Source organism: Thalassophryne amazonica, chromosome 2 (assembly GCF_902500255.1).
Source record: "Thalassophryne amazonica chromosome 2, fThaAma1.1, whole genome shotgun sequence".
In the NCBI taxonomy this organism is placed as follows: Eukaryota; Metazoa; Chordata; class Actinopteri; order Batrachoidiformes; family Batrachoididae; genus Thalassophryne; species Thalassophryne amazonica.
Window position 1 is genome coordinate 81,271,047 of NC_047104.1, and position 15,096 is coordinate 81,286,142.

At 40.1% G+C, this 15,096-nt stretch overlaps 1 protein-coding gene across 2 annotated transcripts in view; it reads right to left on the reverse strand.

The window, feature by feature from the left end:
- The window catches only part of tspan15 (tetraspanin 15), a 70,703-nt gene that overhangs the window by 30,813 nt on the left and 24,794 nt on the right, over positions 1-15,096 (reverse strand). For both annotated transcript variants that reach the window (XM_034188438.1, XM_034188446.1), the window contains exon 3: positions 14,729-14,803. In XM_034188438.1, coding sequence (XP_034044329.1) covers positions 14,729-14,803 — 75 coding nt within the window. The remainder of the gene's footprint in view (positions 1-14,728; positions 14,804-15,096) is intronic.

The window sequence follows — 15,096 nt, forward strand, 5'->3', positions numbered from 1 at the left end:
ATTGGCAGTTGATTCTGGCCCCAGCAATTGAAAACGCAATGCTAAAATACCCTCAGCCATGTGAACATACAACCCCAGTTCCAATTAAGTTGGTACATTGTGTAAAATATAAATAAAAACAGAATACAATGATTTGCAAATCCTCTTAAACCTATATTCAATTGAATACACCACAAAGACAAGATATTTAATGTTCAAACTGATAAACTTTGTTTTTGTGCAAATATTTGGTCATTTTGAAATGGATGCCGGCAACATGTTTCAAAAAAGCTGGGACAATGGTACGTTTATCACTGTGTTACATCACCTTTCCTTCTAACAACACTCAATAAGCATTTGGGAACTGAGGAAACTAACTGTTGAAGCTTTGTAGGTGGAATTCTTTCCCATTCTTGCTTGATGTATGACTTCAGTTGTTCAACAGTCCGGGGTCTCCATCGTCATATTTTGCACTTCATAATGCACCACACATTTTCAATGGGCGACAGGTCTGGACTGCAGGCAGGCCAGTCTAGTACCTGCACTCTTTTACTATGAAGCCACGCTGTTCTAACACATACAGAATGTGGTTTGGCATTGTCTTGCTGAAATAAGCAGGGACATTCCCGAAAAGACGTTGCTTGGACGGCAGCATGTGTTGCTCCAAAACCCGGATGTACCTTTCAGCATTGATGGTGCCATCACAGATGTGTAAGTTGCCCATGCCATGGGCACTAACACGTCCCCATACCATCACAGATGCTGGCTTTTGAACTTTGTGCTGGTAACAACCTGGATGGTCTTTTTCCTCTTTTGTCCGGAGGACACGACGTCCATGATTTCAAAAAACAATTTGAAATGTGGACTCAGACCACAGCACACTTTTCCACTTTGCGTCTGTCCATTTCAAATGAGCTCAGGCCCAGAGAAGGCGATGGCATTTCTGGATAACGACTGCATAACGACCCTAGAAAGTCACTACAAAAATCATTCTATAATTTCAATGGACATTAACGGCATTGGTCTTCAAATGTTGCTGTTATAAACATATTAGGTTTTCATCTTGCAGAAATAATACCAAAATATTATTGTTGCATGCCATCAGCAGCACTAACACAATCTTGATGCAAATGTAATGGGGATAAAGCTATTAACAAAAGACAACCAACATACTTCATTCCTATTGGTTTATCTTCAACATAATTGACTTCCATAAACATCACATAAATAGAAAAACAAAGTTAATGATGAACTGTTCATCAGTACATTCAATCAGACCACAATTTCAAGAGTCTGTAGAAAACCGTTTCACTAAAATGCCAGAAACACAAAGCAAACACTTTTATTCTATTAAAATTGTTTCTCCAAAGACTAAGTGCTGATCACAATGGCTGCAAATACTGCTGCTGCTTCACCGACTACATACCTGATGTGACAAACTTTTTAATAATCATCAGAAATTACCCTGATTACCACAATGTAAGTAATAACTGACACTGATGCATCAACTTGCTCCAAAATTATACCAGTTTATTCTTATTTATTAATTAGTATTCAAGTCATTTATTTTTATCACAATGACACAGGTACATAGTCTACACAGTCTGTATGATTTTAAAACCTTTTCCCATTAAGTGAGTGGAATGAGTTCATGCCTCACACAACCTCCCTCACACAGTCATTCATCATGTCCTGTATAACAAGCATTCATTTTACTCTACCCTTACTAATAACATTTTTGCTCCAACAGTGACCACATTTTTGCCATTCTGACCTATCAAAGGCATTGCACTAGTTTTTAGTAACACTTTGTGCTAAGTGTAGAGCTGCAAATATTAAACAGTTTAATCAAATATTAATTCCCAACTACTGTGGGAATCAATCATTTTGAGTCTTTTTTTTAATGTCCAAATTCTCTGATTCCAGCTTCTCACATGTGAAAATTTTATGGTTTCTTTACTCCTCTCTCACTAAACTCAATATCTCTGGATTGTGGACAAAAGATATTTGAGGACATTATCTTGGGCTTTGTGAAACACTGACATTTTACACCATTCACCAACAAATGAACTGATAATGGAAGCAAGAGTTAGTTGCAGGCCTGTGAAACACGTTCAGATTGTATTTTTACAAACCTGAGTGCAAGATTTTCTTATATATTTTTCCCTGTCTTTTTAAATTTTGCCAATTTTTAGTCTTTACTAGCATGTTGCCCATGGGGATCCACGGACTCTAGATTGGGTAGTGTTTATAAAATAGGTAGCTGACATTTTTCTAGGGTTATATGATGAGAAGGAATGGTATGTCAGTCCAGAATGTTTTTAGAACCTTAGACCTCAACAACTGTAAGAAGAAGAACTCAACCCTTTTATTTCCTGTTAATTATGTAATTTGTTAATGTTAATATATCGTCTTAATGCATTCACAAATTGTTTAGGTTCTTGTTATCATATACACTATTATTATTTTATTTCTACTTATATTTTGTCATTTGATTTTTAAATGGACCACAATGGAAATAAGTGATTTCACTTTCTTATGTCATCCATGTATTTTAACATATTTACAATTCGTGTTACCAAAAGTGTTAAAAGTTACTTTATACTTCATGAGCAGCTGCATTCAACTTGTCGGCAGCTGCTGAATGTAACTAATAAGGTAACTGCTAATCTAACTTGGTTATTTTTAAGCTTGAGTACTCAGAAAAGTAACTATTTGTTATTTTGCTGATTAGTTACTTTGCTGATTACTCAGGCTTAAGTAACCAATTAGATTACTAGTTACCTTATGAGTTACATTCAGCAGCTGCTGACAAGTTGTCTGCAGCTGCTCATGAAGTAACTGTATAAAGTAACTTTTCAAAGTAGCTGTGACATCACTGTTTACAGTTATATTATGTACTTATATTGAACTTACTAAATAAAAATCATTCACCACACTCACACGTTTAATATAAAGATGACTCTGCTGGAATGGCGGGTGAGGCCAGAAAATAGCAACATCCATTGTTCAGTGTTGTTACCTAATATCCATAGCTTCTCCAAACATATTAGTCCTATCAACATTCCATTTTGCAGCGTTCATCCTTGATCCAAAATGCATAAGCATACCAAACGGCAAATGCCAGCTGGCCACAGTTTGTCTGTGATCGAAGTTGCAAGCATGCACACATGCACAGCTGCTGTAAGCAGGTGCTTTTAATATGACAAAAAAAGATGGTGGCTGAAGACATTAAAACACTACACATTTCACTCATGGTATCAACATGAGACTTAACTCATGGTAAGAGCAACATAACAATTAACTAAACTGACTAAACCAATTGAACTACAAAAACCCAAACACTAATAACACTTAAATTAACATGAACCACAATAACATCATTTAACACCTCAAAACCTGAACTCCCATAGTGCATTGCAGCACAATTTCCATTGTTTACTGGTTAGCTAAAATAGATAATTTCGCCAAACATATTCGTCCTATCAACTTTCCGTTTTTTTACCAAATGGCAAATATCAGCTCTGCCTGGTTTTTGCGTGATCAAAACCACACACAGAGAGAGACAGAAAGAGAGAGACCACTTTGCTGTTATATCGATATGTATTTTTTTTAATTAACATTTGTAAAATGTTGACAAAATATCTGAATGCAAGGTTGAAAGTTATTATTAGTATTTATTTTTATGATTTACTGGTAAATTAACTCAAGGATAGTTGATTAATCTGAAAATAAATCAACAGAGTCATCAAAAAGAACGATATTCTTCAAAAATGATCAGATTAGTCAATTACAAAAATAGTTGTAACCATAGCTGTGTGCACTATGGAAACTTCATATTCCCCTAAGAGGAATTTGGGGAAACAATTATTTCATTTTAAACAAAGAATTTGAATGCAATCTCATTTGTCACTTAATCTGCCATTTCTCTTCTAGAAGTATTTGATCAGTTTATCATTTTCAGTTTTTACAGAGCAATCAATTGCTGAAAATTTTCATGTTTATCTACACAAATTACTGCTCATGGTTGCAACCTGTTCTGGAGGAAATGCTGAGTTGTAATGACAGTCCTGCTTACAGAGGCACAACTAACAAAATGAGGAGAAAAACAATGCAGAAACAGTAACACACCTTATACAGATGTGAAAACTTAATTTTTATTACCTCCTCCATGGAGGTAGTAATGTTTTCACTGGTGGTAGTTTGTTTGATTGTCTTTATCATGATAATGCAAAATGTGATGAATGGATTTCAAAGAAATTTAGTGAGCAGACAGATAATACTCTGGGAAATCAGTGATTCAATTTTGAAGGTGGTCCAGCACAGTGTCTTAGTGATTAGTACTGCTGCCTCAGCAAGAAAGTCATGGGATCACTTCCCACCTGGTCCATTCTATGTGGAGTTTGCATGTCCTCCACGTGTGTGTGTGTTCCCTCCAGGTGCTACGGCTTCCTCCCACATCCAAAGACATCCAGCTTAGGTGGATTGGAAACTTGATATTGATCATATGTGTGCAACCCTGAGTGAATATGCTTGTCTGTCTAAATGTGACCCTGCGACAGAGTGGCATGCTGTCCAGGGGATAGGCTCCAGTCACCCCCCTACGTGACCCTTCATTGGATTAAGCTGGTATAGAAAATGAATGAATTGCAGGGGTGGTGGCCAAGTGGTTAATGAGCTTGGTTTCAGTGCAGAAGGTTCCGAGTTCAAATCCCACCCCTGCCACATTTCTCCATGTAAGGTGGAGTTGCGTCAAGAAGGGCATCCGGTGTAAAACCTATGCCAATTCAACATGCAGATCCACCTTGGATTTGCTGTGGTGACCCCGAGTGCAAACAAGGGAGCAGCTGAAGGGACTTACAGAAAATGAATGAATTAAAGGATCCCAAATATACTCTGGAACTCAGAGCCAGAAGAATGTTTGGCATATAGCAACATTTAATTCAAAAGGTGAAATGAAAGAGGACAATGATTAATTTTTAACTTCATTTAACCAGGTTAGTCCCACTGAGATCATGATCTCTTTTACAAGGGAGACCTGTACAATTCTAGAGTTTTCTATTCACCTAAACTGCATGTATTTAATTGTGGGAGGAAACCGGAGCACTCGGAGGAAACCCACGCAAACACGGAGAGAACATGCAAAATACACACAGAAAGGCCACAGGTGGGGATCAATCCTATGACCTTCTTGCTGTGAGGCAACACTGCTAACCACTAAGCCACTGTGCTGCCAAAATGTGGCATGCAGATGGATTGTCTCCAAGAAAATGACAGACTTCATTTTGAATTTGACTCAGAAAATATTTTGGAAATATGTGGCCTTGGCAGCAGTACGTGCACTCTGAGCCTTTTAGTTTTTTTTGTTTTTTTTTTAAACAATTTTCTGATTAAAAAGCACTGGGACATTTTATGACTAGGTCGGGTCTTGGACCATAAGCTGGTGCAGCAATTTTCCTCATCCATCACATTATGAAACTGCACTGGGTAATGACTGCAAAACATGCAGGCAGGCCGTTGAACTGTCCTCATATCACAAAAGTACTGTATTTTCTGAAGTATGTCACACATTTTAGTGCTTCCCTGAGGGTGAGTTAAACAACAGACATGAACTCACTGGTACCTGTACAAACCACAGCATGTGCCGTTTCTTAAGGACCTTTAAATTCCAAAAATAAGCAAGACATCATACTAGACGTGAGGTGATGCTATCTGGACAAAAAGAATCATCATATGCACATGGATATAGATGTGAACAGTAGATTTTTGCAGGAAGTTTTCAGCTTGTGGTGTGAACCAAAATGGCTTAAGTTCCAAAAATAGACAAACCATGCATTTATGGATGGATGGATGGGATTTATCGTCATTGTCATTACAAGTGCAACTTCAACGAGATTACGTTGTTGTTGCAATCATTGTTACGATTTAACAACATATTGTGTTTTATATAATGGCTGAGTGGATCCTTGTCATTTGATTGGTGCTTTGTATGTCACATGACATGGATTAATTCATCCCATTTGTGTTGCATTGCATTTAGAGTGCAGTTTGGTTCCATTTAGAGTGCAAATTTGGTTCCATACATTTGGTACCATTGCACTCTGCACGCACGCACGCACACACACACACACACACACACAAAATCCACTCCACTGTAAGCTGTCTGGATGCAAGAAGAGCTGTTCAGATGAAAAGCTGACATGATTTTTGGCTGAAGAACTACATAAAGTCTTTTTTTTTTTTTTTTTTTAATGGAAGTCCGAAGTCAGTGCACAGCATCACGGACTACACGTCACAATTTGGACTTTAGCATCAGTGGAACACCAAAATGTAAGTCCCTTTTCTGTTGTTTATAAATTAATAAAATATCAAATGACAAGGATCTATTTTAGCCGTTATATAAAACAAATAATCAAGGTTTTTACATTCTTTCAATGGAATGAATATTTCATGAGGTGAAAGCTGGAACATACCTCATGAATTATTCATACCATTGAACTCATAAACATTCATTATTTCTATAATGTTTTACAAAGATGAACAATGATTGCTGGCCCACAGAGCTAGAAACATGACCAAAAAAATGTAAGAATGTTTGATTTTTATTTTCCTCAGGTCTTTAAAGGGCCGGAACAGTTAAGTTCCATCACATACCCGAAATGCAAACCAAGTTCCGACGTGGTTTGCATTTCCAACACTGGCAGAACTCTCTTGTTTGTGAGGCGAAGCACAGAGATTTTGACATGCACGTCATCAAGCATGCATGCGCTGTCACATGACATCACATGTAATGCCACATGGAGGCCAAAGAGTAATTTAAAGGACATGAGTCGCACATTATTTAACATCCCAGTTAGCAACACAATATTAAAGTATTCATGATTGTAAGTCTATCCACAAACATGCGGTAATAATTAGTGGTCGCTGATGTATTTTACTGCTGATTATTCCTCTTGCTCAGAGAGTTACCAGGTCCATTTCCAGAAAACAGCTTACTCTGCATTTTTTGGCATTTGACGTACATTTTAGGAAAAGCAGAAACATCCCAGTGGCCGACAGACAAAGTGAATCAAACGCCTATCTTGTGGTGATGCTGCTGTCTGTGTCGCAGGATGCTATTTTACTGCCGCCATGAACAGAACGTAGAATGTCTCCACGACTCTGGTTTTACAGACTGCCTGAACACGCAGATGTAGTTCTTACAGTGGAAAAAGTTATAATACGTTATTTTCAGGAGATAATGGACTTTCTATCCAACATGCCAGAATCATGAGAGAACTTGAGGAGCTGTGTTAAATGCTGATGTGAATGACTGAGGCGCTGTGACTCTTTCAACTTTAAAATGAATATATTTTCTTGCTGTGGCACAAAGCATCGACATTCTATTGTTCAAGCTGAGAAATGAGGACTTCTTTTAAAACACTATGTTTCGTCAGCCACGACAAGGAAGTAAAGTATTTCCAGACGTTGTTTTCCAAAATTAGGACACTTTTTGTGGATACGTTTTCATCAGGCTGTGATGATGAATCCAACTGAAACGAACAAGTAAGACTAAGACTTTATATTTACTCCGTGTGAATAGCTTTAACATTTGAAACAGTCTAAACCTGGCGTGCCCAACCGGTCAATCGCGGGCTGAGTTCCAGTCGATCGCATGAAAAAAAAAAATCTGTCACGGGACTCGAGAGGATTTAGTGCTGCTATAACAGACTGATGCAGCAGGTGGCAGCAATGCACCAGCAAGGATGCCGGCTGCTGTTAAACACCAGAGTAGAAGAAGAGCTCTTCTTCTATGGTGGATAAATTATAATTTTCATCCTATATTATTTTTTCATTTATTCTAATGGCAAATCCACCTGTCTTATCTGCAATGTAAATGTTGCTTTACTGAACAAAGGGAATTTGGAGTGGCATTTCAGACGATTCACAAGAAATACGATGCAAACTTCTAATGATAACCCGGCTAAATCTCCTCCGCTCGCTCGAAAAGTCCAGGAATTGAAAAGTTGGCAAGCAGCACGATGATTCATGGTCCATAAATATGAAAAGTGATGAATGTGGCGAACAAAACTGTAGTATTCTGTTCGGGCCAGGAGTCTAAGGATGCATTTATTCTGTTCAGAGCTGGAGGAGACATACAGTAAGGAAAATAAGTATTTGAACACCCTGCGATATTGCAAGTTCGCCCACTTAGAAATCACGGAAAAAAAAAACAAACATCGGAAATCACATTGTATGATTTTTTTAATAATTTATTTGTATGTTACTGCTGCAAATAAGTATTTGAACACCTACCAACCAGCAAGAATTCTGGCTCACACAGACCTGTTAATTTTTCTTTAAGAAGCCCTCTTATTCTGCAATCTACCTGTATTAATTACACTTGTTTGAACTTGTTACCTGTATAAAAGACACCTGTTCACACACTCAATCACACTCCAACCTGTCCACCATAGCCAAGACCAAAGAGCTGTCTAAGGACACCAGGGACAAAACTGTAGACCTGCACAAGGCTGGGATGGACTACAGGACAACAGGCAAGCAGCTTGGTAGAAGACAACAACTGTTATGATTATTTATTAGAAAGTGGAAGAAACACAAGATGACTGTCAATCTCCCTCGGTCTGGGATTCCATGCAAGATCTCACTTTGTGGGGTAAGGATGATTCTGAGAAAGCTCAGAACTACACAGGAGGACCTGGTCAATGACCTGAAGAGAGCTGGGACCACCGTTAAAGATTACCTTAGTAACACATGATGCTGTCATGGTTTAAAATCCTGCAGGGCAGCAAGGTCCCCCTGCTCAAGCCAGCACATGTCCAGGCCCGTTTGAAGTTCACCAGTGACCATCTGGATGATCCAGAGGAGGCATGGGAGAAGGTCATGTGGTCAGATGAGACCAGAATAGAGCTTTTTGGCATCAACTCCACTTACCATGTTTAGAGGATGAGAACAACCCCAAGAAAACCATCCCAACCGTGAAGCATGGGGGTGGAAACATCATACTCTGGGGGGTGCTCTTCTGCAAAGGGGACAGGACGACTGCACCGTATTGAAGGGAGGATGGATGGGGTCATGTATACAATCAATCAAATTTTATTTATAGAGCCCTTTTACAACACACAAGGTGCAAAAAGTGCTTTCCATTAAAATCAAACAAGGAAAAGACAGTGTGCATAAACAGTTAACATTCAAAAAATAAAATGCAAAAAATAAATAAATAAATAAATAAATACACCATCACTGCTTAATAAATATCAAAAGCCAGTCTGAACAAACGAGTTTTGAGTCGAGCTTTAAAAAGATCAAAGTCTGTCATGGTTCTCATGTCAGGGGGAAGTTTGTTCCAGAGTCTAGGCCCAGCAACAGAAAAAGCTTGATCACCCCAGTGCTTATACCTGGTTCTTGGGACTTCCAGTAAAAGCTGGTCTGTAGACCTTAAGGCCCTGGTTGTGTTACGAATACACAACCGTTCGGAAAGGTAAGAAGGGGCAAGACCGTTAAGAGCTTTAAAAACAAAGAGCAAAATTTAAAATCAATTCTAAAAGAACCGGGGAGCCAATGAATAGAATAAAGAACTGGAGTGATATGTTGGCGACGGGACGTGTTTGTTAAAAAAACGTGCCGCTGCATTTTGAACCAATTGAAGCCATTTGAGAGACGACTGGGAAATCCCAACATAAAGTGCATTGCAATCGATTCTCGAGCTGATAAAAGCGTGAATGGTTTTCTCCAGGTCTGCATGGTTTAAAAAAGGTTTAACCTTTGCCAAGAGACGCAACTGATAAAAACTGGTCCTGACCACACTATCAATCTGCTTATCAAATCTGAAGCCACTGTCAAAGGTGACCCCGAGGTTTTTTACAGTGGCTTTCAGTTTAGCAGGCAGGTGGTTAAAATCAGTGGCGCAATCGCCAAATAAAATACATTGCCTTCTCCTCATTTAAATGGAGAAAACTTTGACCTAGCCATAACTTTATATCTGCAATACAGTAGATGAGGGCTTGAAGAGTACCTGCTGTGTTCGGGATCACAGGCAAATAAATCTGTAGATAGTCTGCATAACAGTGAAAAGCAAGATTGTGCCTGGCTACAATAGATCCCAGTGGCAACATGTACAATGAAAATAATAAAGGGCCTTGAGGCACACCGCAAAACAAAGGCGCAACGGAGGAAGATAAATCACCAATCATTACAGAAAAAGTTTGGTTGGCTAGGTACAATTTAAACCATTTCAGTGCTGTACCACGAATACCAACACACTGGTCAAGTCGTGATAAAAGAATAGAATGGTCGACCGTATCGAACAGAACATTTTTATCCAGATTTGGCTTTTTAAGAAGTGGTCTCACTATTGCATGTTTAAAAGAGTTCGGGACACACCCTGAGCTAAGACAAGTGTTTTTTTTTAGATTATGTCTCTCACAGTGGACGTGCACCTAAGTTGAAAATTTCAGACCCCTCCATGATTTCTAAGTGGGAGAAGGAGAACTTGCAAAATCGCAGGGTGCTCAAATACTTATTTTCCTCACTGTACATCTGCTGCACACAGACGTTAGGCAGCTCAGCAGAGGTAAATTTTTGGAACAATCTTCTGTCTGAAATTAAAGAATTTCTGAAACGTTCACACCATGCTGAATATGCACAGCTTTTGGATTTGCAAGCAAGTTTTAAAGCAAATTACATGTGCTATCAAACAGGTTGCAACAGTGTGACCTGCAGAACTTTCCATACATGCACACAGACTGGGCATCCAAAGAGCCTGTTGTCAGTTTTCTCTGTTTTCTCTTTGGGGAAAATATACTGTTGTGCTCAAAAGTTTACATACCCTGGCAGAATTTTTGCTTTTTTGGCCATTTTTAAGAGAATATGAATGACACACAAAAACTTTTTTTTTCCACTCATGGTTAGTGGTTGGGTGAAGCCATTTATTGTCAAACAACTGTGTTTCCTCTTTTCAAATCAAAATGACAAGAGAACTACTCAAATGAACCTGATCAAAAGTTTACATACCCCTGTTCTTAATACTGTGTATTGCCCACTTTAACATCAATGACAGCTTGGAGTCTTTTGTGGTAGTTTGTGGACGAGGCTCTCTGATGGTAAAGCTGCCACTGAATATGTTTTGGACTTTATTTACATCAATTACAAAGAAATACAAACAACATGGCACTCTACGGTAAATCTACATGGAGTAGACAGTTCTCAAAAACTGAGTGACTGTGCAAGAAGTAGAAGAGTGAGGAAAGCCACCAAGACATCCACACAACCCAGAAGAAGATATAGGCTTACGTGGCTGTGATTGGAGAAATTATGCACAGTGCAAGCTTTGCATTTTGTATCACCAGTTATCCATCTTCATGATGAAGTGGTATAGAGGAGGATTTTCTTAAAAACAACACCTGAAAGTTTAGCTACAAATTGCCAGAAGGTTCATCTGAGATGCAAGCCTGGATTTGATCTATTTTGGTGAAAGAAAATCCTTCTCTGCTCTACTCCACTATGAAGCTAAGAGTAGTGATGCAAAATCCAAAGCTTGAACTGTGCACAATTTCTCCAATCACAGCCACATAAGCCCATAACTTCTCCTGGGTTGTCTGGGTGTGTTGGTGGCTTTCCTCACTCTTCTCTTTCTTGCACAGTCACTCAGTTTTTGAGAACTGTCTACTCCATGCAGATTTATCATAAAGTGCCATACTGTTTGTATTTCTTTGTAATTAATGTAAATAAAGTCCAAGACATTTAGTGGCAGCTTAACCATCAGAGAGCCTCGTCCACAACTACCACAAAAGACTCCAAGCTGTCACTGATGTTAAAGGGGCAATACACAGTATTAAGAACAGGGGTATGTAAACTTTGGATCAGGGCCATTTGGGTAGTTCTCATGTCATTTTGATTTAAAAAGAGGAAACAGTTGTTTGACAATAAATTGCTTCACCCAACCACTAACCATGAGTGAAAAAAAAGGTTTTGTGTTGTCATTCATATTCTCTTAAAATTGGCCAAAAAAAGCAAACATTCTGCCAGGGTATGTAAACTTTTGAGCACAACTGTAGATGTGGATTGTATATCATCCAAAGTGGTATCACTCTTCAACCTGGATCTTCACACTCAAAAATGACATTGAGCTCAAATCCAGAGCAACACCTGACATGAATGTCCAAATCTGGAATCTAATGCAGACAGAGAGTGCCTGAGTGCCTGCTTACGGCTGCACTCAGCTCCTACTGTCCGGACTATGAGAGACCAGCTTCCTCCTCTCGGGGTCAGAAGTCCCACTAAGGTAGGGAACACCTTTTCCAACTTGAGGCCAGTCCTAGGCCTACTTGTGCTTATTCTTTTCCACCATGCACATTTACTTCAATGATGCATTATTATTGTTAAAACCTACCATAAAATTGCATTATTGTATTGGTACACAATATACTGTGGCTACGCTGTGGTGTTCGATATGGCTTGGTTGATCTCGATACACTGTCAACTGTAAAAGTAAATCTCGGTTCAAAAAAGGTTGGGCACCCCTGGTCTAAACTGTTCGCATGAGGACTACAGCTTTCAGTTGTTCAGCCAATCATGTGTACCAGTGTGCTTCAATGTGCTCTTAACTTATACAAAACTTGCCCATAACGTATTAAATGTACGCCAGCATATTTGGTGTATTTTTTAATATGTCCGCATATGTGGCCAGATTGTCGATATTGAGAAAAGACCCTTGCATACATCTTGCCCTTCACAGACAGAAGGGTACCAACTGAGGACACTTATGAACACAATGTACGAGGTCTATTAGAAAAGTATCCGACCTTATTATTTTTTTCAAAAACCATATGGATTTGAATCACGTGTGATTGCGTCAGACAAGCTTGAACCCTCGTGCGCATGCGTGAGTTTTTCCACGCCTGTCGGTTGCGTCATTCGCCTGTGAGCAGGCTTTGAGTGAGGAGTGGTCCAGCCCCCTTGGCGGATTTTCATTGTCAGGAAATGGCAGAATGATTTGGGCTTTTTTTTCCATCAGAATCTTTTCAGAAACTGTTAGAGACTGGCAGCTGGAAACCATTAGAAAAATTTATCTGGCTTTCGGTGAAAATGTTACAGGCTTGGTAGAGAATAAGGAGTGTTACTGTCGCTTTAAGGACGGCCCCCAGCGGCTGTGGGGCGCGCCGCACTCCGAAGCCGCCATCGACAGGCTGAACGACCATTTCATTTCTAAACGGATGGCTGTCTGGATCCGTGACCATCGTGTGCCATTTCTCTGGTTATCACAAGAGCTGGACATCAACCATTTTCCGGCAGATTTCACTTTTAACAAGAGATTTTGTCATGGAAAGCTGAGCGGAGGCTTCGTGCATCACGATGGATTCGCTACTGGAGCGAGACAAAACCACCTCCGTTTTGGTCTCACAGGACGTCTTTGAGATGGCGTTCAGACAGCTGTCGGTGGTTTTTCCATCGAGTGATTATCCGAGAAATTGTGGATGTGCCTGGACATGCCAGAACATGTCCCGTGAGGCTTCATCACGGTGTTGCTGTGCGCCATGCGGCACCACCGCGACACGCGAAGCCTCCACTCCTCTTTCCATGACAAAAACTCCTGTAACAGTGGAATGTGCCGTTCATTTCCAAACTGGACGCTGTGTTTTAGCCAGGACGTCGTCTGACTAGCACAGGAATTGTGAAAAGACGTAGACATCAGCACTTTTTCGGCACATTGAGACAGACGTGCGGAGGAATTCCGCACGTCACGGCGGTGCCGCATGGCGCAAAGCAACGCCGTGATGAAGCCTCACGGGACATGTTCTGGCATGTCCAAGCACATCCACAATTTCTCGGATAATCACTCGATGGAAAAACCACCGACAGCTGTCTGAACGCCATCTCAAAGCCGTCCTGTGAGACCAAAACGGAGGTGGTTTTGTCTCGCTCCAGTAGCGAATCCATCGTGACGCACGAAGCCTCCGCTCGGCTTTCCATGACAAAATCTCTTGTTAAAAGTGAAATCTGCCGGAAAATGGTTGATGTCCAGCTCTTGTGATAACCAGAGAAATGGAACACGATGGTCACGGATCCAGACAGCCATTCGTTTAGAAATGAAATGGTCGTTCAGCCTGTCGATGGCGGCTTCGGAGTGCGGCGCGCCCCACAGCCGCTGGGGGCCGTCCTTAAAGCGACAGTAACACTCCTTATTCTCAACCAAGCCCGTAACATTTTCACCGAAAGCCACATAAATTCTTCTAATGGTTTCCAGCTGCCAGTCTCTAACAGTTTCTGAAAAAATTCTGATGGAATAAAAAAAAAAAAAATCATTCCGCCATTTCCTGACAATGAAAATCCACCGAGGGGGTGGACCACTCCTCACTCAAAGCCTGCTCACAGGCGAATGATGCGACCGACAAGCGTGGAAAAACTCACGCATGCGCACGAGGGTTCAAGCTTGTCTGACGCAATCACACGTGATTCAAATCCATATGGTTTTTGAAAAACATAATAAGGTCGGATACTTTTCTAATAGACCTCGTATATTTTAACAAACTGCGACTGACCAATTCATGAAAAATATTAAGCCTTTCATGAACAGAAAAACCTCATACAATATGTTTGGTGGCTGTGCTGTTTAAATGTGACTTTGATGTTATTGCCCCCCGCCCCACTCTGTTTTTGCTTCAAGAGATTAAGCATCACTTGCAAGTGTCCAACTGAGGTGGGGAGAATTTTAGTTTCAGTTTATTCATCAGCATCTTGAATAGCTTACCTGGTTGCAGAAGATCAGCGCCACAACTCCTCCCACCAGCTGAACGATCAGACACAGTGTCAGCGTGTACATGAACTATGACCAATCAGACAACACACACAGAGACACTTAAACTTAGCAATTATACACAACAATGATGTCAAAGTATACTTGAGTTATGTACAGCAAATATCAGGGTCAACATAATTCTGTTTTAAAGTGAACCTTCACAACAATATTAATCCACATAAAACCTAAACTACACACAGTAGATGCACCTTTTCGCTGCATTTACACATAACAATGACAAGTCACAAATGCCATGAGGTATACATTCTTGGCCACTGATCACGAATGTGATGATTTGGGGCAAAGGTGTCAGGAGTCCT